Source organism: Aethalodelphis obliquidens, unplaced genomic scaffold, assembly GCF_003676395.1.
Source record: "Aethalodelphis obliquidens isolate GAN/ISIS:26980383/991018 unplaced genomic scaffold, ASM367639v1 scaffold3, whole genome shotgun sequence".
Lineage (NCBI taxonomy): Eukaryota > Metazoa > Chordata > Mammalia > Artiodactyla > Delphinidae > Aethalodelphis > Aethalodelphis obliquidens.
Window position 1 is genome coordinate 51,734,779 of NW_020837947.1, and position 24,754 is coordinate 51,759,532.

The 24,754-nt window shown below is 42.8% G+C and overlaps 1 protein-coding gene across 2 annotated transcripts in view; it reads right to left on the reverse strand.

Annotated features, from left to right (window-relative positions):
• CRYBG1 (crystallin beta-gamma domain containing 1) overlaps nt 1-24,754 on the reverse strand; it is a 203,707-nt gene that overhangs the window by 71,650 nt on the left and 107,303 nt on the right. Inside the window, exon 1 of one of the 2 annotated variants that reach the window (XM_027089415.1) lies at nt 4,130-4,270. The exons of the other annotated variant lie outside the window; for it this stretch is intronic. Within the exon in view, the coding sequence (XP_026945216.1) occupies nt 4,130-4,132 (3 nt within the window). The 5' untranslated portion in view covers nt 4,133-4,270. Of the gene's footprint in view, nt 1-4,129; nt 4,271-24,754 lie in introns of those variants that run through there. 2 annotated transcript variants of the gene reach the window in all.

The following is a 24,754-nucleotide window of genomic DNA, read 5'->3' on the forward strand; positions in this document are numbered from 1 at the left end:
CTTAAAAAGTTAAGGCCCCCAAGAGCCTTTGTTTGTATGGGTTGTATCAATCTACACTTCTCAGCTTAGAAATTAAAACTGAGCTGTTTTTAAAGTTCAACAATACTCAGGACACATTCTATTAGTCATCAGAGCAAGACATCATCGCATATCACGTTGCCTCTCGATCTTCACTGTACCCTTGTGATAGGATGAAAGTGAAAGGCAAATAACATCTTAGCATTTTTATGAAAATAGTTTTGACATTACGGACTCCCCTGAAAGATCTGGGGAACCCTCAAGTGTCCCCAGACCTCACTTTGAGAACTGCTGCCCTCGAGAGGCTCACAAGGATGTTCCCAGCAGCATTGCTTGTACAAGCCCCCAACAAGAAACCAACCCAGATCCCAGCCACAGCAAGATGAGTAAGTTCATTGTGGTTCATTCATAAAACAGAATACTCTACAGCAACAGAAATGAATGAACTTCGGCAGCAAAATCCGTGGATGAATTTTATAAACATAAAGTTGATTGAAAGAATCCAGACCCGAATGAGAACTTGGGGTATAATTCCATTTATGTGAAATTCAAAAACAGGTAAGTTAATTTGCACTGTCTTGGGATACAATCATAGGTGGTAAAACTATAAAGAAAAGAAGAGGTATGATGATTATAACAAGAGAGTAGTTACCTCTTGTGGTACAGATCCTCTCTTTATTTAAAAATTTGATATTTTGTTCACATGGATTTTTTGCATTAACTTTTTTTTTTTTTTTTTTTTGCGTTACGCGGGCCTCTCACTGTTGTGGCCTCTCCCGTTGCGGAGCACAGGCTCCGGACGCGCAGGCTCAGCGGCCATGGCTCACGGGCCCAGCCGCTCCGCGGCATGTGGGATCCTCCCGGACCCGGGCACGAACCCACGTCCCCCGCATCGTCAGGTGGACCCTCAACCACTGCGCCACCAGGGAAGCCCCTTAACTTTTGTTTTTAAAAATATTGCAATAAAAGACTGAATTGATATATTATTTATCTTGATCACCGAGTTTTTTGGCACCCCCTTAAACTTTGCTCCTGAGGCACTCCCTTTACCCTACTCCCACTCCCCTTACCCTACTACTAGCCCTGATGGTGAAGGAGGGGATGGGGTGTGATCAGAAAGAGACCCACAGGAGACTTAAGAGGTGGTAGCAATATGCTATTTCTTGACCTGCGCCTAGTTATTAGAGGTGCTTGCTTTATAATTATTCATTATACCTTACATCTATATTTTACACATTTTTCTGATGCATGCTGTAATTTACAATGACTAGGTAAACTGCATTTCTTTGCTTTCCAATGGGATTGAACATTTTTTTATATCCTTATTGACCTTTTATTTTTCCTCTTTTGTGATTTATTTCAGCTAACATTTAAGAAGCTACCATGTGCCAGGTACCTCTTAACAGTCCTGTGAGGTGATAACTATCATCCTCATTTTACGTCTGAGAAAACTGCAATGTGAAAAGTGATTTGCCCAAGGTCATGCATAGCTGGTGGCACCAGAAGATGCACTGCGATGTTTGTGCTATTTCTCTCCTTCTCTTTCCTGCTCTGTTCCTTTGGGTTACATTGGTTACACACACACACACACACACACACACACACACACCCCACACACACACACCCCACACACACACATACTTAAATATGAACAGAGAGATAAGGGAGGTCACCCCAGACACAGAAAAAGCCAAGAAGTAAAGGGTACTGCTAAGGAAGGTGGGGAGGAGGGGCCCTGTGAGGACAGGAAATGGCTGGGAGGGGCAGCTCCAGGGGAGTCCAGGGAACAGCACTGAACCAACAAACTGGAGGGGGTGGGGGGAATTCACACTTTAGCTCGCTGGGGCCTATACAATTATGGGTTTTCATCCAGCGTCGAATGAATATTTTTTCCACTTTCTGGGTCTCTGACCCTTCCTCTCGCTTCCTTTTTACCCTCCCAAGGAATTTAGCCTTATTCTTCATTGGCTCCACTAAACTCTGTCATGGGGGATTGGGACTGTGTGTGTGTGTGTGTGTGTGTGTGTGTGCTGGGAGTGGGAAGACTGTGAGAAAGTTGCTGCTCGTTCAATTTTGAAAAGAGAAGCATTTCATCACCTCTCACCACTCTGTTCCTGGCGGGCGGCAGGAGCCTTGGATGCCACTCTCTGCCTCAGCTTGCAGGTCTGGAGTGTGTTTTGCAAACACTGCTCCTGTACAGACTTGAGGCGGACAAGCCTGTGCACCCAGGTTGAGCACTGCCCCAGTCCTGATTATGCCTGGAGACACAGGCAGCAGCTTCCTGCCCATTTCAACATCTGAATTAAAATGAGAATGTTGGCTCACTAGCCACCATGCTCTTAGCACCCACAGTGCCTTCTTAGCACTCCACATACCTTTATCTCATATCACAGAGAAACTCAAGGGAAAAGCAACCTTCAAAATTACCAGCCTGGCCACTATACCTCCCCGCACTGTCCTCCCCACCCCACGCCAAGCTTACTTACCAAGGTGCATAGGCTACAGTTACATTAATCTGCTTTGTGCATTTATAGATATTTACAATTAGGCCTTAATCAGATGGTTGACCAAAACATCAGAAATTTTACTTATTAAACTTAAAATGTTTTCTGGAGGTTTATAGTCATAATGCTCTTAATCCTAGCTGTTTATTATTATTTTTTTAATTTGGAAAATTCACTTTAAAAAAGGCATTTCTTGTAAAACACAAGGTATTAATTCTGTTAAGATTTCTAGGGGATGATTAGGAGTTCATATCCTAAGTGTAAAGACTATTTGTCCATGTAGTTATTAAGCCACTGTGTCTAAAATATCAAAGGATAGGGGAAAGTGATAAGAATTAACAGAGAAGATGATGGCAACAATGCCCAACACTTACTTGGCCCTTTATATTTGTGCCTCTCTGAGCAAAGTAGTGAAGCAAAGTTTAATAGACTCTCACATAAACTCCTTTTTCTGAAAAGTTTACAAGATTGCTTTTTTCTCATAACTTCCTTTAAGCCATGGCACTTCTAGAATGATAGGGTTGTAAGGAGCCGAGTCGCTCCTATAAATTTCTGTGTCCTAATAAAATCTCATTTGGGGAAAGTACGTGCAACACATAATAACGTGTTACGGGGACAGGCCCGCGTGAGCAGCAACAGCCGACACCCAGTGGAGAATGTATTTGAAAGATAACCTACATTTTAAAAGAAAGTGTAATAGAGATCTACCTTTCCCTACCATGATGAAAAATAAAAATCAATCCTTAGCACTCGACACCATGTTTCCCAACTAGTTTCTTCCAAGGGGCTAGATGTCAGTTTGCCTTTGATATTTGGAAAAGGGGCGGGGAAAAGATTTTTTTCAACTTAGGGGAGAAAAAAGGAGTAACTAAGTTCTTTGCAGCACACTCAACAACAGGTCTATAAAATTGGCGTCGTTAGAATGGCTGATGGAACTAACTCAAATATAGTCAGCAAGGGCAGCTTGTCAATGATTACCTGCAATAATTTAAAGAACCTCGAGAAGGGCAGACACAGTAGATCACATACTAGTGTTTTCATTTCTATTTCAAAGTCTCCAAGGCTACTTAGCCCCCACTCTACTTCTCAGCCTCCTACTATATTCCTTCTACTCACAATTGCTCACGATTTTTAAGCCCAGAGAATTTACCAGCTCTAGACAATAAACACACTGTGAAGTTAACTGATGTCATTAATAATAATACTACATAAATTCAAAACAAAGTCTCGGTCAGTGGGCTTCCCTGTTGGCGCAGTGGTTAAGAATCCGCCTGCCAATGCAGGGGTACACGGGTTCGAGCCCTGGTCCAGGAAGATCCCATGTGCCGCGGAGCAACTAAGCCCGTGCGCCACAGCTACTGAGCCGAACTGCCACAACTACCGAAGCCCGCGCGCCTAGAGCCTGTGCTCCGCGACAAGAGAAGCCACCGCAATGAGAAGCCCGCGCGCCGCAACGAAGCGTAGCTCCCGCTCACCACAACTAGAGAAAGCCCGCACGCAGCAACAAAGACCCAACACAGCCAAAAATAAAAATTAATTAACTAATTAATTTAAAATAAAAAGTCTCGGTCAGTGAAGAGATAACAAAACTTCACTTAGTTTCTTACCATGATGTGGCTTCTTTTTTCCTTTCTATAGACACACCAAGAGAATATGAGAAGTACAGTGTAGCTGGGCAGGCATTACCAAGATCAATCTTCCTACTTCTCAGAATAGCCTTGTCTGTCCTCCTCCTCCCAGATGACTGTGTTTAACTCTCTCCAGCTCACCTTCCTGGCAGTGCTGCTCTCTCCCAGAGCCCGAGCTGAATGACAGCTACTGACTGTTTATGTGAAGAGCACATTTAACAAAGGCGTGTTTGAGTCAAAAGTTGAAAGGGTTAACGAGGTGCGCCCTTTTTTGGGTGTGACACTGACCCAAAATTGCTGAAAAGACAACAGAGGAAGTAGTAGGCAGTTTGGGGAAAGGTGCCCTGAATATATTAAATTGGAAAACCTGATAGGAAGTAGAGCGAGAAGAACCTCTTAGCTTTGATTTTCTTTCTCTGGTGAACGAGGTCAGCTTTCTTTAATGCCGAGTTTTTGTTATGTCTCGTTTTAATTCCAGCTTCTATTTACTTATGCTTTCTTAAAAAGATACAAATTATATCCCATAAGCCACATACCATGTAACATTACCAAAAATGAAAGCATGCAGCATAACAGAAAATGTAAAAATTATGTCCACCTCATTAAAACCCAAACAATTGATACCTATTTTCATCAATAAGTAGGATTCAATAACTAGAGATTACCATGACATTTGTTCCAAAAGTTTCTAGTTCATATGTCTGATCAGAAGTTTTCAGTATTTGGTAACAAGTTTATTCTTCAACAAAATAGTCACACTACTATTAGACCAATATTTCTTAAGTCTTTGTTACTAGGTGACATCAATCATAAAAAAGTGCTCTCCTAATTTTTTCATCATGAGCATCAGTATTAGAAACATTTATTGAGCATCTACTGGCTCATTTCAATGTGCAAGTTTGTATTGATGATGGTGAGTGTGTATGTGAGGTACTATTATTCTTTTGTATGTTTTCAATTTTCTTTTAAATTATGGTAAAAAGCACACAACAAAATTTACATCTTAACCATTTTCAAGTGTACAGGTTAGTAGTGCTCACTATATTCACACTGCTGTGCACAGATCTCTAGAACTTTTTCATCTTGAACAACTGAAGCTTTATAGCTATTGAACAACAACTCCCCATTTTGCCAACGCTGCAGCCCCTGGAAACCACTATTCTCCTTTCTGTCTCTATGAGCTGGACTATTTAGGTACCGCATAAAGTGGAAACGTACAGTACTTGTCTTTTTGTGATTACCTTATTTCATTTGGCATAATGTCCTCACGATTTGTCTATGTTGTAGCATAAGACAGGATTTCCTCCTCTTTTAAGGTTGAACAATATTCCACTGTATGTATGGATCACATTTTCTTTATCCATTCATCTGTTAATGGACATTTGGGTTACTTCCATCTCTTGGCTTTTGTGAATAACGCTGCAATGAACATGGGTGTGCAAGTATCTCTTCAAGATCCTGCATTCAATTCTTTAGGATATATACCCAGAAGTGGATCATATGGTAATTTATTTTTAATTTTTTTAGTAACCATCATACTGTTTTCCCTAGCAGCTGTACCATTTTACTTTCCCACCAACAGGGCACAAGTGTTCCAATTTCTCCACATCTTCACCAACACTTGTTATTTTTTGGTTTTTTGGTAGTGGTCTTCCTAATGATGAAGTGGTGATTAGTTGTTTTTTGTTTTGTTTTGTTTTTGAGTGATAGTGCTATTCTAAAGAAAAGCTAGAAGAAGTAGATGGCTAAACTTATTTAAAATATATATTATAAATTTCTCTAGGCTTGGCAAACTCAGCTGTAATTTCCTCTGTAATCATCTATGTAAAAAGATAAATTTTGAATAGATTGAGAGATAAACTCTCCAAAAACTAAAAAAAAAAATTATCTTAAATAACTACTTAAAAAATATTAAAAGGTTTATTTATAAAAAGACTCAATGGTCATTTGCCAACCATAACTATTTATAGAGTGTCACACTCATGATTACATGAGGGTTCTTATAGTTCACTTATTCATTCAACAAGCAGTTATTGGTTGCCAACTCTGCCAGTTTCTGCAGATTCAGGAATTAAAAGATACAGTCTCTGCCATCAAGGAACTCACAGTTTGGGGTAAAAGGGAAGGAAAGAGGACAGATGTGTGCCAAGACAGAGCAAAGCAATGTTATTGTTTAGAGGTGTGTATAGGATGCAGTGGGCATCTGATGATAGCTACCATGAATGGATGGCCTGTGTAGAAAAAGTAGTGCTTTATAGAAGGGGTGGCATTTGAATTGATACTTAAAATGCATGTATCCTAGTTATGGTACTGTGGCTGGTAACAGATAAAACCCTTTTAATCTAATATTAATTCTGCAGTTTAATATAAATCATTTATATTAAAAATATTTACCTGGTGATACGGAGATATATATATATATATATAAAATATGAAAATAAGAATTCTTCTACTGACTCAACCTGGACAGAAAAGCCATGAAACAATTACTATCTTCTATAAGTACCTACCGTGTACTCACTCGGTGAGAGGCAGAGAACATAAGGCTTACTTTGACTTCTAGAAGCTTATAGAGTTGTCTATAAAACCACCACCAGTGTGCAGACAGGCATATAATTAAGTGCTAAAATGTGTAGAAGAGACATTTGTAATGCTTCAAGAGTTCAAAGAGGAAGAGAGGAGTGACAATGTGCCGGAAGACTGCAGGAAGGACCTAGGACTGCCTGGAAGGATAGATTTAATGAGGCAAGAGTGGAGGAACAGCATTCCAGGTGAAGGGAACAGCCAGAATAAAGGCAATGAAGTGACAACAGGCATAGGGGTTCGCTTGAGTGACGGTGCATAATGAAGGTCAGTGGGGTAAGTAAGTAGGAGGCTGAATAAGTAAGAATAATTTAGTTTGGTGAGGGCCTTGAAAGGCTCGTCAAGAAGCCTAGGTGTGATGTCACGAGAAATATGGGCTCTTTGCAGGTTTCTGAGCAGGGAAGTGACATGATTTAAAGCAGTGTTGGAGGAAGACAAGCATGGCACGCTGCGGTGGGCTCAACTGCATGCGGACCTGGAGTCAGCAGTTGAGACATGAAGGGCTGAGGAGCCTGAAGTGACCACCGACTGTGGAAACAGAGGGAAGAAAAGAAAGGACTGCAGGAAAGCAAACACTGAGAGAGAAAGAGATGACTCCGAAGAACTCCGTGATGCCTTGGAGAACCCTGGGAGCTCCCTCGGAGCTCAGGAGTCTGGCGTGAGTCATGTTGAACTCAGGGCACAGTAAATGTTTCCACATGGAAATGTCCACAAGCCATCTGGAACAGACCTGGAACCCATTTCCATTTTCAAAGCTACATATCTACACTGTACCTGAAGTCTCAAGCAGTCAGTCACATACCAGATCACAATTTGGTAGGAAAGACATAAGTGACAGTTTGTAACTGGCATCGCCGGCTCTATGAAGGGCCAGACGTGCTCTTACTCCCCGTAAAAGAGATGAAAGACACCTGTGTCTGTCCTCAGCTGCCATCGGCGCTTTACAGATCTGGGTCAGGACTCAGTCTCTCCAAATGTGCCTCATCCACACATGGCCCCTGCTGAGCCACCTCTGTAGTGAGAAGTGCATTAATAAACGTAAGTAATAACCACTCTGACATGACATCATTTTGTTTAAATAAAGTGTTTGAAAAAAGGTCATGCTTTGTGATTCTCATAATGAATGAAGTAAAAACAGCAAGCGTGTAGTTCTGTTTTGAAACCAATGGAAATCCTCTTGGGAGAGGAGACTTCATTAAATTAACATCTCACAGAGATGAGAGGAAGAGCTGCCAGTTTCATTTACTTTCCAGCCTCACTGGAGGTGCTGTACTGTTTCACTACTGTACATTTTTTTTAAGTGCAACTTGAAAAATAGTCAGACGCTCAGAGCCAGCAACAGGACTCCTCACAGCGGGTGGGGAAAGGCCCGAGAATCTGGCAGGCCTCTCCCCTGCCCCCTCAGCCAAGTTCCCCAGTTCCCCTGGGGTCATTCCAGCTTCAGGGCCTTTCATTTCCTCACCCACTCATTCTCTCTCTACCTGTGGGAATCTGTATTCTGGAGCAGGAAGGCAGGAATAGGAAAATACGAAAAATTCCTGCCCCTGACTCTATGGCTGGGTCTCTGAAGAGCACAGAGCAGGAGCTAAATGCAAAAGACAGCAGAGTTGCCAACGCCTGACTTTCCTCCCACATTCATTGGCCCTGCCCTTCTGTATCACATTGGAAAATATTCACATCAACATATTTCAGCTACTAGTCACAGAATAGGCGTATGAATAAATGCAGAGCATGTGTTCACAGGGCCCAATGAATCTTCCCAGTGCAAAAATTCAATATGCAAACTTCACAATTTTGCAAAAGAAATTCATCTTTAGGGGTTTCCCTGGTGGTGCAGTGGTTAAGAATCCGCCTGCCAATGCAGGGGACACAGGTTCCAGCCCTGGTCCGGAAAGATCCCACATGCTGTGGAGCAACTAAGCCCGTGCAACACAACTACTGAGCCTGCGTTGTAGAGGCCGTGAGCCACAACTACTGAGCCTGCGTGCCACAACTACTGAAGCCCATGCACCTAGAGCCTGTGCCCCACAATGAGAGAAGCCACCACAATGAGAAGCCGACGCACCGCAACGAAGAGTAGCCCCCGTTCGCCACAACTAGAGAAAGCCCGGGCACAGCAACAAAGACCCAACACAGCCAAAAATAATAAACAAATAATAAAATAAATAAATTTATTAAAAAAAAGAAATTCATCTTTAAATTGCCACCCTCTGTTTTTTTTAATCTACTCAATCTATCGCTTTAGGTTCTAATTCCTCTTTCATAATCCTCCTGGTGAGATGTCCCCCTCATTAACTGAATTGTAGAGTTTTCTTTCTGTGCTTATTCCTTTAGGAACCATCAGACCAGTCACAAATCTGATTTAAAGATGGTTATGCCATCGCTGTTGATTTCCCAAAGCTCACAGTCTTCTAGGGGAAAGTGCTTCCATTCACACCAGCATGAACTAGGGATTCTTCTAGCTGTATTAAGAAACCGGCAGCATTATACCACCCTGTCTCTGTGGATATCTTTGTTTTTTGTTTTTAACATCTTTATTGGAGTATAATTGCTTTACAATGGTGTGTTAGTTTCTGCTTTATAACAAAGTGAATCAGTTATACGTATACATATGTCCCCATATCTCCTCCCTCTTGCCTCTCCCTCCCTCCCACCCTCCCTATCCCACCCCTCTAGGTGGTCACAAAGCACCGAGCTGATCTCCCTGTGCTATGCGGCTGCTTCCCACTAGCTATCTATCTTACGCTTGGTAGTGTATATATGTCCATGCCACTCTCTCACTTTGTCCCAGCTTCCCCTTCCCCTTCCCCATATCCTCAAGTCCATTCTCTAGTAGGTCTGTGTCTTTATTCCTGTCTTGCCCCTAGGTTCTTCATGACCTTTTTTTTTTTTTCTTAGATTCCATATATATGTGTTAGCATATGGTATTTGTTTTTCTCTTTCTGACTTACTTCACTCTGTATGGCAGACTCTAGGTCCATCCACCTCACTACAAATAACTCAATTTTGTTTCTTTTTTGTGGATATATTTTAATAAAACGCTGGGTGGGATTCTGAGAGGGAAACAACACTGTAATGTGAGCTCATTAGACTAAGGACTCCCCTGTGGTTGAATTTTCATGCCCTGCTAGAGGCACTGGTCTCTCCATTCCAGACAAAGTCTTCCCATAGTTCTTTACCTGTTCCTCAGTCTATGCACTTTTTAGACATTTAGTCTGTTTCCTCACTATTAATAAACAAACTCAACTCTGTCACTTACACGGGATAATTTTGTGTTCTTGTGTACAGACTGAACAAAATGAACTGAAACCAACTCTAAACAACATAAACTACAACCAAACTAAAATGATCCAAAATAATTATTGTTTTCCTTTTCAATCTCTCAAAATATAATGAATTTGAAATTTTTCCTATTATTTTGAAGTAATTTGGGATCTGTGACACAATCAAATAAAAAACACTCTATTAAGACTGTTGCTCAAAAAGTATTTGTGGTAGGAAGAATTCTAAGATGGTTCCCCAAATTCCCACCCTTGGTACACACACCCTGTGTAATCCCCTCCCTTGGAGTGTGGGCAGGTCCTAACAATATGATGGATGTCGCTTCTGTGATTAGGTACATTATGAGGCAAAGGTGAAGGGATTTTGCAGATGTAATTAAGTTCCCTAATGAGCTGACTTTGAGTTACTCTAAAGGGAGATTATCCTAGGTAGACCTGACCCAGTCAGGTGAGCCCTTTAAAAGAGAGCCCAGAGGTCAGAAACTTGAAGCATCAAAGACTCTCCCCTGATGACTTTTGAAAAGCAAGCTGCTATGAGGTCTACAGCAAGGAAGTGGAATCTTGCCAACAGCCACAGGAGCTTGGAAGAGGACTCCTAGCCTCAGATGCAACTCCAGCCCCAGCTGACACCATGATTGCAGGTTGTGAGACCCTGAGTGGAGAATCCAGTTAAGCCTTGTTCAGACTCCTGACCCATGGAATCTGAGACAATGAAATGCATGTTGTTTTCAGCTGCTAAATTCATGATGTTATGCAGCAATAGAAAACTAATTCAATATCAATAAATATTTATTGGCCACTTTTTGCTGGGCTACATTTTGCAATAGATTTTTTTTTAAGTGTAAAGATTAATCCATGTATTTGAGAAACTTTAATCTACTGGGGACCATAATATAGGCAACTCTGTGGGGACAAAATAAAGCAGCATGTATCTGATAAGTTGTAGCAATTCTTAAACTAGGAATGTGAAGGAGGAGAGCAGTCAGGGAAGGCTTTGTGAAAGCGGTGGCACAAGCTGGAGTTTGAATAGTTGTGTTAGGTAGAAATGAGGTAGATCAGCATCCCAGGACAAAGGAAGAGCGTGAGCAAAGCAGAGATGGAAAAGTGCAATGTCTATTTAGGGAGGAGCCAACGAAACACTCTGGCTGAAACAGAGTTCCCGTAGGGGTTGCTTGGGACTTTATTGGTGATCAACAGGCAGCCTTTGAAGGCAAGAGAGGCACCTTTTGTGTGTTAACAAGGGTAGCAAATGTTTGGCTCTCCATTCTAAGTGGAAAGGTTGACTGCTTTCTTGGTTCAGAAGATAAGGGAGATCCTTTGCTCTCTCCTGGCTTTTCAGATGTTGATACTGTTATCTCCCCTGCTTCCTGATTCTCACTATGCAGTAAACACTAAGGGTTTTTTTCCTTCTATGATATCAAATATCTTGTTTACTAACAGAAAGGAGATTTCCGATCTCTGCAACAAAACACATACCGGATCCATTTCATCAGGAGGTGGAGGAAGGGCACGCAGCAGCAGGCTCAGTCTATACGCTCTCTTCCATTTAAGAGACTCATATCTAACAAGAATCAAATTATGTGGAAAAGAAGATAATCATTTCAAAATCTGTGCATTTTAGTGGATAGACATCTCAAATAAGATGGCCCTTGGTTTAGAGAAATTTTTAAAAGATTTATATATTGAAAAATAGGACAGATCAGAGTAGGAAGCATAGATCTTCATGGGAAATTTTTCAAAAAAGGAATTTGGGGGATTGAAGACTGGCCTCTAAAAATAGAATAAAGGTTGAGACTTAGAGAAAAGGTCAGTGAGTCATTCCCAGTGTGGAGAATGGCTGAGGAAATTTTATCAACAGTAGTGATGAATACATGATTTTCAATTGCTAGCCATACTGTGCCACACCCTCAGTAAGAGTTTTCTGTACGCGACCGTGAGGGTAGTGGTGCTTCTGGAGAATCAAGAAGGGGACTGAAGTCCACGTACAGGCTGACGTGTGGCCAAAGGAAACATGGGAGGAGAGGTGAGAGAGGGAGTGGACACCCTGAGAAGGGTCAGTGCCAGAGGTGGGGGAGGGCAGGGAGGCCTCTGGCTTTGCCCAGCATGTGGAAGGGGGCTTCCCTCTTTTTATTTGAGCATTGAAGGACAGGTGTCCTCCTATGGCTGGAAGTCTTGGGGGACACCAAATAGCAGATATTTGTATTATATTTTTATAAATTTCAACCATAAGGGTTAACTATGTCCCAAACATGTTGCTAAGTGCTTGATATACATAATCTCATTGACTCTGAAGAGGTACTTGTTACTGTCCCCATTTTCAAATGAGGAAGCAAGTTCAGAGAAGGTAAGTAACTTGCCCAAGGGCAGAGAACGAATCAACAGTGTCCAGATTCAAACCCAGTGCTGCTGGGCTCCGAATCCCATGTTCTTACCCTCCGCTCTCTACACCAGCTTTCACCACACTGCTCTACCGGGAACCACTCTGTTTCTCTGGTTCCCCCTTGTCTTCCCTCATAACCCTCTTGCTTGTCTCCCTCTTACCAATTTCCTTTTTAATCCCCCCGCCACCTCAAATGTAATTTCTGCTGTCTCTTGGGAGCATCCAGCCATCTTCTGGGGGCATCTCTCTTGGTATGTTCCCGCACCATAGATACCGTGTCATGTTCATTGGGTAGATAGATACTCAGCCTCCTGGGATGGGTTAGGGAATGTGGCTGAGGCCACACAGGAAGAGGCAAGGCTCGTTGCTGATAAAGGTAATTCGTATGTGGGGGCCCATAAAATGGGGACTGCCCCAGTAGCCTAGCCCACATCACAAATCTAAGTCATCCGGCTCTTATAGGAAACACCTGTCAAGGAAACCGAACACATACCAATCACAATTCTCCAACTCAGCTTTAGCTCACCTCGCCCTAGAAACTAGCACCTACTAGCCTTATATGGAAATCACCACCTCCTAGCCAATCACATCCTGTTTCCTTGTTGCCACTTCCAACGCTGCATAAATCTCGCTCTTGCCCAAAATCCCTCAGGAAGAGAGCTCCACCGCTTGTGAGGCACTGCACTTCCCCGATCCAGTCCTTTCCCTTGAATAAAGGACATCAAACTTGTTACTACATTGTATTATTTTTGTCATTTGACAGTGCTATCTAGGGACCCTTTTTCCCTGGTCCCGCTGAATGGTGATCCTTTTAAAACCACAAGTCAGATCATGTCACTCCCCTGCTTAAAATCCTCCAATGGCTTCCATGATGTTCAGAAAGGAATTCAAAGCTCTGACAATGGCCATCAAGCCCCTGCGTGATCCAGCCCCTGCCTGCCTCAGTCGTTCCCCTCTAGCCGCTGTGCTCTCGTTACCACTCCTTAACAGAGCCAAGGGCCTTTGTGTGTGCTGCCCTTCTCCCACAGAGCTGCATGGGCATTCTTCACTTAACTCAAGTCCCTTCAGGGAGGCCTTCCGTGACTGCTGATGCTATCTAAAATGGCACTCCTGCCATCATTTCTGCTTCCTCTGCCTGTTCTGCTTCCCCCAGCACCTACCACTAGCTAATGATACAATGTATCTATTTGATTGTCTCCCGTCAGAATGCAGGTTCCTGGAGAGCAGGGACTTTCCCTATTTCACTCACCCCAAACCCCCAGTTGCCTAAAAGAGCTGGCTCATAAGAGGCATCTCACATGTATAATAGGTACTTGAAAGACATCCGCTAAATGAATAGAGGCACTCACAGATAGTGAAAGGCTTGATTCAGGTCTGGTCTGCACCATACATGCCTGACTGGGAGATAAGGTGTATCAGCCAGGTGTAAGTAAGTACAGGAAGAGTGGGAGAATTTGATGAGAGTCTGACAACAGGGCAAAGGTGTGGGCAGGGCGCGAAGAAGCTTATGTCCTGCTCCGAGGCTGCTAACCGGTCTGAAGGGCAAGGAGGGAGCAGATACCAGGACAGACAGAGCAGAGGGCTGTGCTGAGTAGGACACTGAGAGGAGCCTGCAGCCACCCCGGAGGGAGGGGATCAGGGTGGGTAGATGCCCCATCTCCCCTCCCTCCCTCTGATCTCCTGGTGTGATTCCCTTTGACTGAGCTCATCAGGAAGCGAGAGGCCAAAGCCAGACCTGGAGAAGGGTGGAGAGGAACCCAGAGGGCCCAATGGAGGGTCTCCAGCTGAGAAGGCAAAGGAATCTCTGGGGCAAGAGTAAGCCTCGCCTCTCCCTCTTGCTGTTTCTGAAGGAGGTGCAGCTGAGATTAGGGAAAGGAAGAGCTAGAGGCCTCATCATCATAAAGACTAGCATGGAGTACTGCAGACACATGAGTCATGGTCTAATTCTACTGGCTGATAAGAATCACCAGCTGGTAAGGGTTTGTAATTATTCTCTTCCTAAATTTACTTCGTCAGAGTGACAGAATTCTTCTAAGCTGAACTTTCATCTCCATTGTAGCAGCCAAGTTTCCTTTAATACTCAGATCCTCTTGGTACATGCTAGGCTGCATCGAGCAATCCTAGCTTGGTCACAGGGTCAGCCAGGCCCTCCTGTGGCCCACACCATCTTTGCCGGCCATACTGGACCTAATGAGAATCACTGGACCTCAGACCTTATGAGCTTTATACTTCCCTTAAGTCCTGGCAATCATTTCTGCAATCATGTATTCCCTGACATCATGTCACTGAGAAAATAAACTATAATTCTAGCAAAAAACTGGATGCTGACCCCCATCTCACCCCATATATAAAAAAATAACTCAAAACTGATCAAAGACCTAAATGTAAGCTAAAACTATAAACTCTTAAGAGAAAACACAGGTGTAAATCTTTGTGACTTTAAATTTGGCAATGGTTTCTTATAATATGTAAAGCACCAAAAATATATACAGATAAATTGGACTTCATCAAAAATAAAAACTTTTGTGCTTCTAAGAATACCAGCAAGAAAGTGAAAAGACAGTCCACAGAATGGGAGGAAATATCTGCAAATCACATATCTTGTAAATCAAACATCAAACCACATGTGGGGGTTTAGTATCCAGAACTCTTACAATTCAACAACAAAAATACAAATAACCCAATTTTAAAAGGACTTGAATAGACATTCCTCCAGAGAAGATATACAAATAGACAGTAAGCACATGAAACGATGCCCAACATCATTAGTCATTAGGTAAACACAAATCAAAAGCATAAGATACCACTTCATACCCACTAGGATAGATACAATCACAACAATGACAAATTCTGGTGAGGATATGGATAAATTAGAACTCTTATATATTGTAAAATTGCAGCCAATTTGGGAAACAGTTTGGTAGTACCAGTTTTGGTACATAAAAGTACCATATGACTCAGCAACTTCACTGTTAGGTATATACTATCAGAATTGAAAATACATGTTCACAAAAAAAACTTGAACATGAATGTTCACAGTAATATTATTCATAATAGCGAAAAAGTGGAAACAACTCCAAAGTTCATTGACTGATGAATGAATAAACAAAATCTGGCATATCCATGCAGGAGAATATTACGTTGCAATACATACTACATACTGGAAGAACCTTGAGACCATGATGCTAAGTGAAAAAAGCCAGACACAAAAGACCACATATTGTATAATTCCACTTTTACCATATATCCAGAGTGGGCAAATCCACAGAGACAGAAAACAGATTAACGGTTGCCAAGGATGGGGTGGGGGGGGGCGGTGGCGGGAGGAGAGGGAGTGGGGAGGGACCATGGATGGGTTTCTTTTTGGGGTGCTGAAGATGTTCTGGGATTAGGTAGTGGTGATGGCTGTACAACCTTGGAAATAAAAACCACTGAACCACTGTATACTTTAAAAGGACAAGTTTTATGGTATGTGGATCACTTCTCAATTTTAAAAAATGGATGATAAACAATAATGAAGGGAGACTATTTCCAGTGTCCTTATTGCCTCAGTGCAAGGAAACTAATGAAAGTAAAATAAGATCTCAAGTTGCAAGAAAAATGTTATGGGGCCCTGGAACAATGCTAAGGCCAAATCCATGAAAGCGCTATGGAAGGCCTTCTCACTGTGTTCTAGTGGCAGCTGCAGAAAGGGAAATGGAAAGAAGGGAGGATGGTAATTAAGGTCCGGGAGTGCCTCCTATGAGCCGGGGACTTCGGCAAAGCCTGAGGTCCCTAACAAGGGGCAGGAGCATGGCAGTCAGCCCAGGGCTCACATTCGTGAAGGGCCTCAGATACAAACTTGTATTTGTCAATGACATAAAAGACTCAAGTACATGGAGACAATAACAGGAATTTTTGTCCCTTATAAAATGACATCTCATGAAATATAAACTAATATTTTTTAGCATATCCTTATCTTGCAAATACATAATTATATTTGTGTATGCTAAGAATATTAATTTTGAAAAAGTAAAAATTTAGTAAAAGTAAAAATCAGTATTTTCATAACCCTATTTTTGACATTTTGACTTTTGGTTGTTGCTGTTGTTCTAATGTATTAGGAGTTTCTAAAATGGGAGTGAGCTCGGCCTCTCTTAATTTCTGAGGAGCCCTGATAATATTTAAGCCCCACAGCCACCCCAAGAGGTAAATATTATGGTCCCATTTCATAAGTGAGAAAACTGAGGTTCAGTAAGACTAAATTAATTGACCTGTCTTGCAAAGTCATGTGACTGGGCTTTGAACCCAGGTCTGTTTGATACCAGAACTCATGGTGCCACTTTCACATGTTAAAGAAGATGAAGGGTGAAACTGTAGGTTTTTCTCCACTTAAATGCACCAGAGCACCCCCTCTGCCAAGGTCCCTGGGACCACATGGTGCCCTTGTGTACAGTCTTGATCATAGCCAGGCTGCTGGAGGAACTACTCACATCCTGCTAGAACCCTTCCCCAAAGCTCTGCTGCTCCTGAAAATGTTTCAGGACTACTTGGAAGAAGGACACACAACTGAGAAACTTCACTCAAGGCCTGCATTTGACCAGAAATAGAGAAATATCTTTGCAGGACCTTCCCTACATTCTTAAAGAGAGGACCACACATTAAACAGAGCAGAAATGCCATCTCTGGTTGCTTGCTAAGCAAGAGCAGGGCTTACTATCGCCACGCTGGACAGATCCTAAAGGATTCGGAGCACCTGATGTAAACAGACTCTTCTTCAGCTAGCATGGTGGGAGGAGAGTAGAGAAGGAGTGGGAAGGGCCCAGTCCCACCGGTTGCATGCCACATGGATGCAAAAGGCCAAATGCATTATCCTCATTTTCCGGAGGAAGAAACTAGAGGTAAGAGTAACTTTTCCAAAGTCACATGGCAAGTAGAGCTGGATGGAATTCATCCCAGGTCCGCCTGGCTCCAGAGAGGATGCCCCTCCCTCTACAATAGCATGTGAGGCGGCATAATGCAGGGGTCAGGAGCACACATGTAGCTTTGTTACACAGGTTCAAATCCCAGCTCTGACACTTACTACTGAGTGACCTTGGGCAAGTCGAGAGACCTCTATTCCTCAGGGTTCTCATCTGGAGAAATAGGAGTAATAATTGTATCTACCTCATAGAGTTGTTATAAGGATTAAATGGAGCTTCTGGGTTGTGAACATGTGGAGGTGCTGGGAGAGGGGTGTGCTTGGAGAGGGCATGGAAGCTCTGTGGTCCCTTCTCCATACCTTGCCCTATGCATCTCTTCCATCTGGCTGTTCCTGAGTTGCATCCTTTTATAATAAACTGGTAATCTAATTGATCTTAAATTGGAAAAAAACACTAAAAATGAATGAATTGTCATTGGAATCAGAGTATGAGAAAATAAAGGACTCCACTTTTGATGACTGAAAGAACATTCAAGGACCCAGGACTCGGGAAGATCCTGACCTCTTTCAAGGACAAAATCCAAAAATCCTTACGACTAAGAAACTTGACTGTGCTGATTTCTTTTTTTTTTAACAAGTAAGTTATCATCAACTGGGATTCCCACTACATACTCTTACCCAGTGGAAAGAGAATTCCAGACCTGCAGAAGCCTCAATGAGAGTAGTTTGACGGCAGATAACCTTGACAAAAAGTTAAGTACAGGTCTTTATACTTTCCGACACTTCCATTTGCAAATGAAAATAACAACATTGGCCACATGTATTTTATACCTTTCAATAAATATGTGAATACTGCTATAAAAACAAAAACACTAAACAATGCCAGGATTAGAACGGTGCCTGGCATACAATAAATGCTGTGCTATGTAAGAATCTGCTATTATTGTTTTATACAATTTCTCCATGTCAACACAGTACAATGAGCAGGGGTTGTAAAAATACCTATCCTCTATATACATATGTAACAGGATGTTGAAATGGAATGCTTTGTGCTCAGTTTCAGGTAAACCTCAAATCTGAGAACAAACCCGTAGTGCCAGGTACCTGCACATTCCAAAGTGAGGTGCATCGACCGCCTATACCAGGACTTGCAGAGGTGATGTCTCAGAGCCAGTGTAAGAAATTCTGAAGTCAAAGAAGCTGTGAAAGAGATTGCATTTGGAGAAGGCTGCTGCAGGGTGGAATTTTTCTTCCCTCTCTCACTTCTCCCGTGGAAGAGAGAACACAGGTGCTTCCCCTCCCTCAAGCCTAGTGAGAGAAATTCAGGGGGACAAATGGAGAGCTTCATGTGTGTCTCTTAGAGGCTGGGAGACACAGAAGACAAGTGTCTGCCTCACATTTGGGAGATCTAAAGTTAAGGGGCTGAGATTATTGGACAGAAAGAAGGAGGCACTGGTATTTGCACTGATGGTGAGGGAAGTTTTCCATGGAACAGATGTGGACCCTGCAGGAGAGAGCCAGCCTGGAGCAGTCTTGACGGAGACTCTGCCCGAGAAGGGGGAGGGTGTGGATCTGGACTCTAGCAGGGTCAGTGTGGGGTGGACTCAACGCCTGAGGGCTAAGGGGCAAGTTCTGGCCATCCTGGGAATTACAGTGAGCTATATGTCCAACAAGAGCCCTAGAGAAAACCACAAAAGCCCCTGGAGAGAAAGAAGCAGCTATAAATATCCACTTAAGCCAGACAACACCTTCAACATAAGACAGTGCCCCTTTTCCACCCAAATCCCCACTCCGTCTGGGCCTAACCCACAGAGAATGAGTGTGAGCTGGGACTGAAGAGCAAAGGGGTAAAATCGGGGAGCGGGGGGAACAGAGCAGAAGCCGGCTACCCCCTCCCTCCCTGCAGGGGGCCCCACCCAAAACCCACCCTAGCTGGGCAAAGGGAGAATGACCACTTGAATGACATTTAGAATTTTAACTACTACATTGGGCCAGACATTTAAATCACTGGAATTAAAGATTTTTACTTTCTAAGAAGGAGTGATAAATCCAGGGGACGGAAAGGAAATAGTTCATAGAATTTTTTTTTTTTTTTGCAGTACGCGGGCCTCTCACTGCTGTGGCCTCTCCCGTTACGGAGCACAGGCTCTGGACGCGCAGGCTCAGTGGCCATGGTTCACGGGGCCAGCCGCTCCGCGGCATGTGGGATCTTCCCAGACTGGGGCACGAACCCGTGTCCCCTGCATCGGCAGGTGGACTCTCAACCACTGCGCCACCAGGGAAGCCCCATAGAACTTTTTTGAAAAGACTGTGATGATAAGGAATAATCTTGATTGTTTCTGCTTTCACATACTGAGTCCTACCCAATCAAAGGAATGCCACTCCGATGAGTAGCCCTCCTCACAATTCAGAAAGCAGGGCTGAGTTGCGGGTCCGGGTGGAGGGGGTGACCTGGACATGAGAAATGCACAAATGATAAAATACGCACCTTCTAGATTATAAGGGGGGGTGGAATATGAGATTCAAATAGAACAAGGTGAAATCTGTATAACATGTTGTAGCTACTGCTATAAGGAGAGTGAACATGCAATCATAGAATACATGTAAAACACCAGGAAGCATACAGATGTTCCACTGGTGGAAGTGATTTTTGATTAAAGTATATGCTCTTGGTGTCAAAGCCCATGCGAAACTGGGTTCATTCATTCATTCCTTCACACATTCATTGAGCATCAGCTATTACCCCAGCAAGGTTTCTCTTGTCCTGTGTTTATGTCTAATCAGAGGTACACACCAATTAGAAAAGGCCTGGGAAAGGCATGGTCTCCTCAGCCTGAAAGGGTTCAAAAGTAAAGCTGGGGTCGGTATTCAAAGAATGCCTGCAAAATACACTTGACATGGGCATCCTTTCCATTGATTTGTGCTCTGTCAAATGTCGACCTGTCCTTAGCAGATGTGTGAGAGGCACAACCCAATCCTTCAGGCGTTGTCCCACGTGGCCATTACTTTCAGCCCAAGATTTTACAATTCAGCCTGTGCATCAGTTTCTAGATTGTAGCTGTCATCAGCCTCAGCCCAAACCACAGTTTAACTGGCTTTGTCTGGTTACAAACATAATTGGAATTAAAGGTTTAGAAGGAGAGATAAGATAGAGCTAATCTTCCTAAAATAAAAGAAAACACACTCATTTTCTTTTTCATTTTCCTGCACCCTCATTACAGAGCAGCTCTTCCACGGCGTGCAGATCTAGCCTCGGAGGGCAGCGTATGAAGGGTTCTCCTGGCATCTTCTAAACCTAGGGGGCAGTCGTGGAAACCATCGCCGTCCCTCCACACTCTGTCTCACACTGTGGACGGCCACATCCCAGCTCAGGAGGCACAATTCTGGCACTTGAGCTGCTGTCAGGCTCCCCGCCAGGGAGCACAGTGTGCCCTCCTCCTGGAGGAGGGACAGGAACTCCTACAGAGCCTCCCCTGCCCTAAGGGAAGGAACTGGTGCCTTGGCACACCTCTCCCAAACGGCCCAGTGCCCTGCTCTGGCTCCACCAAATGGAGAATGAAAAGACCTTTTCATGGCTTGAGATCCTTCAGACAGGAAGAAAGCCTTCACACCCTCTTCTGATGAGCCCCATAAACGTGGTTGCCTCTCAGCTAAGGAACAGAGAGAAACTTCAGGAAAACCTCAGCAGAAAGTTGCTCTCCAATAGGGCAAAGGTCTGAAGGAAGGGTGGGGCTACAAGAAGACCCATCGTCCCCCTCCCTCTCTCTTTTTTTCTTTTCTGTCTATTTGGTCAGAGCTCGGATCACCAGGGATGATTGAAAGTGAGATGTTTTGCTAGGAGTTTTCTAAAACCCAAATAAATGAAGCTTAATTTGAGGTAATCTGAGGTAATCCATTAGCTATGAGTTGAAAACCAACCTCAGTTTGTTATCTAAGATGAAGTAGCCTGGATGGGGCTGGTCTTAGAAACCCTGACTCACTGCTTCAGCTGAACTTGAAATTTTAGTTCCTCGACCTATAGCAGAATTTTCCCCCAGAAAACACCTTTTAAAGAATATTCACTATCTACTGGAAGCACAATGCTAACATAAGATCCACTTCCTTCGTTCTGCCTCTAAACCTCCTCTTCCTGAATGTTCACTGCAGAACATTCCTTCTTGAAAGCATACAGAAAAAAATACATTCATCTTTAGCAAACCGCAAATAGGATGAAACAATGATGAGAACAGTCATTTTTTGTGGCTTTGGAGTTACAATCCGACCAATACAAAAAATCATTGCAAAAGTGGCTGAACTGATCTTGAAGGAGATAGGCTGGTCCACATAATTACGCCTCCAGCTCTCCATGCCAGGGTGCCTTCCTAGATAAATAGCTTTACTCTTGCCTTGTCTAATAATAATAACATCTTACCAAATCCTTGTGGTGGGTGGTGTTCCAGTGCTTTACTTGTAATAAACTCACTTAATCCCCACAGCAACCCAAGGAGGCAGATGAGGAAACAGAAGCACAGAAAGGTTTAGTAACTATCCCAAGGTCATACAGCTAACAAGTGGCAGAACTCAGATTTGAACCTGAGTTGATGTGACTCCAGAATGTATGCTTTTAACCAATTTACCACACTGTCTACAGGGAACTGGCCACACTTCCTGTCCCTCGTGGGCAGTCCCTAAAAATTTCACAGAAGGAATATCATCCATTAAGTTACATCTACACGGGCTTCCCTGGTGGCGCAGTGGTTGAGAGTCTGCCTGCCGATGCAGGGGACACGGGTTCGTGCCCCGGTCCGGGAAGATCCCACATGCCGCGGAGCGGCTGGGCCCGTGAGCCATGGCCGCTGAGCCTGCGCGTCTGGAGCCTGTGCTCCGCAACGGGAGAGGCCACAACAGTGAGAGGCCCGCGTACCGCCAAAAAAAAAAAAAAAAACCCAAAAAAGTTACATCTACACACTAACCCATTTTTAACGGTGATTCACGGGGAAGGGGAAATACCATTTCACATACTGAATGACCTAATAACCTTGTTATACATCCAGCATTAAAAAAAAACAAAAACTCTACCTCAAGTCTCCCTCAAATTAACTGTAGATAAATCCATACTTGCATTTATTCTCAGCCGCCAGGAAACCTAACCAGAGAGTCTGACTCAAAGTATATTAGAAATCCATTTTATGAAATGCTCTTTTGGTCTAACTCCATAATTATAGAACGTTAGAGTTGAAAAGGGCCTTGGAGTTCTTAGAATTTAATCTCCTTAAGGGAGGCTGTCCCAGAAGGATAAAGGAGTTGCCCCAGGTCTTAAGAGCCATTCGGTGGAAGGACCATCACCAGAACAACCTCACAGACCCCTACGTTCCAATGTCTTTTTCCTCTTTACCACATTGCTTGCCTCACCCGATGTGACATTTTTATATAAAGGAGTGACATGTTCTCATTACCTGGGGCTAAAGACACTTTCCTATGCTCTGTACAGACAAGGTTAACATAATGATATTCCAACAGTTGAATTTTGTAAATATACTTGAACTGCTTCAATTATGAGTTAGGTGGTGCTTACCTTTCTTCATTTAGAGAAGCAGACAGGTAAATAAGAAACACTAGGACATGGAATATGAGTGTCCTAAGTGGAAAATGTATATTACTTTTATTTTCTATTATTCCATTATATTTCATCACCAGTCATTTGTTCCTGGTGGAAACTGTTGTTGATATTTCTGAAAACCATCAGGAAATGTTTAAAATTCTGTGAAAAAGAAAATGTCTCTTTTTCAAAATGTCTGATCCCTGGCCTGTTCTCTGGTCCAGGAGCTCAGGACTTCCTGCCAGATGGTCTGCCTGCCTCTCATCTCTCTCTGCCAGTGCGTCTGAACACAGCCATTTGATCGTTCCTTGCAAGTCACAGATTTCATACTATCATCTGTATCTCAAAAACCTTCAGCAACTATCCACTGTCTACAGGGTAAAGCCCAAACTTTCAGAACCCTAAACAGACAGTACTACATATCTTTCAAGTCCATTTGCCTTCGTGTGTGATACAAACCGTCCTCTCCTGCCAAATTAGTAAGTCTCCAGTTCCCCCAAACACACGTAGTGCTTACCTGTCTCATGGTACCTTAGCCTATGTGGCTTTTCCCTCCCAGGATATCACCTCATCTGTTTGTGCCAATCCCATTCTTTTTTTTTTTTTTTAATATCTTTATTGAGTATAATTGCTTTACAATGGTGTGTTAGTTTCTGCTTTATAACAAAGTGAATCAGTTATACATATACATATGTTCCCATATCTCTTCCCTCTTGTGTCTCCCTCCCTCCCACCCTCCCTATCCCACCCCTCTAGGTGGTCACAAAGCACCGAGCTGATCTCCCTGTGCCATGCAGCTGCTTCCCATTGGCTATCTATTTTACGTTTGGTAGTGTATATATGTCCATGCCACTCTCTCACTTTGTCCCAGCTTCCCCTTCCCCTTCCCCATATCCTCAAGTCCATTCTCTAGTAGGTCTGTGTCTTTATTCCTGTCTTGCCCCTAAGTTCTTCATGACCTTTTTTTTTTTTTTAGATTCCGTATATATGTGTTAGCATATGGTATTTTTCTCTTTCTGACTTACTTCACTCTGTATGACAGACTCTAGGTCCATCCACCTCACTACAAATAATTCAATTTCGTTTCTTTTTATGGCTGAGTAATATTCCATTGTATATATGTGCCACATCTTCTTTATCCATTCATCTGTCGATGGGCACTTAGGTTGCTTCCATGTCCTGGCTACTGTAAACAGATGTGCCAATCCCATTCTGATTCACACTGCAAGGTCCAGCCTGGAGGCCTCCCTGACAACCCAAACTTCCTGAATTTCTTTTCTGAAAGCATTCATTACTAGTAACACTGATTTCATATTTGCAGTCTTACTTTAACTTTTCCATGTGCATTTCTCTTGCCTTCCCATCCAGTTTATCCTTTAGAGCAGGATACCTTTTTTAAGACTAAAAATATTTCCTCTGCATTAAACACATAAAGAACTAAGTATCAATAGCTGGTTATTTAATTGCTTTTCCATTTTCTTCCTCCTCCCCCAATATTCTCCTTGAAGAGCTGGCATTGAAAACATTTGGGATGATTTTATACACTTATTCTAAAAACTGAAAAGCTTATAGGATATATCTTTAAGTAAGAGCCTTTTACCTATAATTCATGATTAAATTCAAAGATCACCTGTTAGAGTACTTATTAATAGGTTAAGAGAATTAAGAAAATAGGAACAGATGAGCTTAATGTGTTTTTGTCTTGCTTTTAAAATCTACCCAAATTTGCCCCAACATTGGTGGCTAAAGGGGAATAAGAATATAAATTGAGGCTCACTTACTATATGTTTAAATATTTCAACGTTATAAATGAAGCTAACAAACTATTAAAGTATGTTCTAATTTCTTGCCTTTAAAAATACACCTTCAGGGCTTCCCTGCC